The following is a 3,245-nucleotide window of genomic DNA, read 5'->3' as shown; positions in this document are numbered from 1 at the left end:
GTAGACAGCAGTTCTAGTTGATGGTTAACGAAAACAAAAAAAATCAGTTTTGCTTTCATCCTCTTATCTTTGGAAGATGCAGAGTCTTATTAAATTTGATGTGCTTACCTCTTGGGATGTTATTGACCTGTGTTGCTCCTGTTCTTGTTGTATGTGTGCATGTGTGTGTGTGTGCGTGTGTGCCAGTTTTGAAGTAACAATTCTCACCGGGCTGCACTGCACTGATCCAAGCACCTATCCTGAAAGCAGAGCTTTAAACTCTCTAATGTTAATACCCTTGTACCTGAACTACAAGGACTGCTGCTTTCTTTTATGTAGAAGCAGTGAGAAGTAAGAAAGGAACACAAGTGCAGCAATGGCATCATGTGGGAACAGGGGAGGAAGGGGACAGCTCAGTGTGCTCCCTTGAGTGTCCTGCAGCTCACAGTTCAACATACTGCCTTACTCTGGCTCTAGGCAATGGTGAGAACTATTGTCCGAATTATTTCAACTGTGACTAAAACATATGAAAGCTGTTGGCCATGAACACAAAGCAGAGCGTGCCCTGGCCAAGACAGGGAGGGCTGGGGAAGGCGCCACTTCCTGATAGAGGGTTTTGTCTGATCTGTTCTGTGGATCTGGCAAGTGACAAGAGGGGCAATGTTCCTTTAACGTTTCCCTGAATGTTGAAAAAAATAATAATCCCACGCTTACAGAAGTGTTTGCAAATGAAATTATATGTCTGGGATTTGTTTTAAAATTATCCATGGGGAGAAGGAGTGAGTATAGTGGGAACAAGTTTGGCCATAGCCAATGACTGTAGCTGACTCATTATTCTAGAGGTTCATGGCACTATTCCCTCCATGTTTTGGGTGTATTTGAAAATACCCTTGAAAATAACTGAGAATAAGAAAGGCAGGGAGATAAGGAGAGGGAGGGAAGAGAAGATATGTATGTATCTGGGAAATGTTTGTTTCTACTCATTCATGTTCAGTTTAGGGAAGATTATATAACAGAAATTTCCACTATGATTTTTCATATCGTGGCCTAATTGAGTAATAGACAGCTATGTTATGTTGAAAGCAAATGCTAAAAAGTAGTCCCAGGTGTATTACCATGTTAAATAGTAGAAAATAGAAGAGATAATTTCTTCTAAGAAATGGCTAGTGGAAAAGAAGTACAGTTAACCCTTGTACAACACAGGTTCAAACTGTGCTGGCGTGCTTATATGTAGATTTTTAAAATAAAAACTATAGTATTATACAATCTGTAAATACAGACTGCTAACTATCTCTGGTGGGTCCTAGAGCCAGTCCTCTGCATGTACCAAAGGAGTGAATAATAGGCAAGGGATACAGGCAACTGAAATTTACTACTTGATAATTACCTAAATTAGTTATGCTAAAGGTAACAGACATGAGATATGGTTTTGGCAATCATCCTTCATTTTTACTGAAACAAGGCAAGAAAAAAATCAAAAGGAAGTAGCCAAAAATGCCTCTCAAATGGCAGCTGAAATTTTCTGCTATTTCTTGAGTGGCTTTTCTTAATGATGTTGCCAACTAAAAAGTTTGAAACTCTCCATAGAAAAAAGATAAGCAATTTAAAAATGTTTTCCATACATACATGATTTTTAAACATACCCAAATAAGCCATGAATCAATGGTCCCAAAAAGAGCTCTATCTTCTTCAACGGCCTTTTGAACTTTTCTCACATTGTCAAGGAGCCAACGAAGCTTCACTGCACTGAAATAAGTGCTAAGTGGAAGGCCTGTCTTGGACTAAACACAGTTATGACATTCAGCCAGCAAATGAAACTCATAACAGCTTAAAATAAAACACCAAATCAAAAAGGTCAACAAATTACAAAATATGCAATGACCCTAAAGGCAATCTCAAAGTATTATGGATAAAAAACACTTTTCCTATCTCGTGGCACAGGAAAGCATGTTCGTGAACAAAAATCAGAGGGATATGTTTGCAGTTCAAAGAGCATCCATGTAGCCAGATAAAGAGAAAATTAAATGACACATGCCCTGAAACCTAGATAGCTCAGCCACAGATGTTAACATTTGTGATAAGTTAGTATTACACACAGAACCTAGTCCAAAACCCTGCCTTTTATTTTATATTCAGTGAAATTAATATTTAAAACTATTAAAAATCAGAGAGTGCAAGTTTATCAGTTCATAAACTAATGACCACAATCAGAAGATTGTTTTAAGATAGATAAGACTTAACAAAAACAATATATTTGTGTGCTAAAAATATAATAAATACATAGTCAAACACACATACATATTCAAATAACATAAAATTGGTGGACAATAGAGCTCAAAGACACGCCAGATGAAAGCAACCCAAAGTTATTCTATTTAAGAAAGTAGTTGCCAGTTGAAATACAGTGTTGTACACATGAAACTTATATGATTTTACAAACCAGTGTTACTTCAATTAATTTAAATAGTGTGTGTGTGTATATATAAAGATTGAGTTTGCATAAATTCCACAAATACATTCAACAAAGGGAAGGTTAACTGAATAAAGGATAGAGGGTAAAAATGAAACACAGGTTTCCTTGAGAATGGATCCAGTACAATTCATTTTAGTTAGCATATTAAACACTATATTTAGAAGGGCTGGTGAAAGTGATTTAAAAAATACATCAAAATAAGGCAACTATCTTTTCCTTCTCAATCCCCATTCTCATTTAGCACCTCATCTAACTGCAGGAAGTGATCCTTTTTCCTTCTCACCTCCCATGGATATGCGTAGTAAAAAATCTCTATTTAACACTGTAATGCAACCTTGTAAGTTAAGAATCTTAGCTCACAGTTTACTGTGAAAAGATCCATGCTCAAAAATTATAATAGAAATGACATATGGGCTTTAGAAATAATAGAAATAACATATGCTTCTTTCATTTGAGGGACCAAGGGTCATCCCACAAACCAAAGAGAAAGGTAGCATATTAAAAAGCAGAGACATTACTTTGCCAACATATGTCTGTCTAGTCAAAGCTATGGTTTTTCCAGTAGTCATGTGTGGATGTGAAAGTTGGACTATAAGGAAAGCTGAGCACTGAAGAATTGATGCTTTTGAACTGTGGTGTTGGAGAAGACTCTTGAGAGTCCCTTGGACTGCAAGGAGATCCAACCAGTTCATCTTAAAGGAGATCAGTCCTGGGTGTTCATTGGTAGGACTGATGTTGAAGCTGAAACTCCAATCCTTTGGTCACCTGATGCAAAGAGCTGACACATTTGAAA

The 3,245-nt window shown here is 36.9% G+C and overlaps 1 protein-coding gene across 1 annotated transcript in view; it reads right to left on the bottom strand.

Annotated features, from left to right (window-relative positions):
- Nucleotides 1-3,245, bottom strand: part of LOC104999973 (glycerol kinase-like) — a 79,239-nt gene that overhangs the window by 37,885 nt on the left and 38,109 nt on the right. Inside the window, exon 8 of the mRNA XM_010855604.1 lies at nucleotides 1,623-1,760. Within this exon, the coding sequence (XP_010853906.1) occupies nucleotides 1,623-1,760 (138 nt within the window). The remainder of the gene's footprint in view (nucleotides 1-1,622; nucleotides 1,761-3,245) is intronic.

The sequence above is a fragment of the Bison bison genome, unplaced genomic scaffold (assembly GCF_000754665.1).
Source record: "Bison bison bison isolate TAMUID 2011002044 unplaced genomic scaffold, Bison_UMD1.0 scf7180017864366, whole genome shotgun sequence".
Lineage (NCBI taxonomy): Eukaryota > Metazoa > Chordata > Mammalia > Artiodactyla > Bovidae > Bison > Bison bison.
Note: the sequence above shows the minus strand (reverse complement) of the source record. Positions and strands in the feature narration are given on the sequence as shown.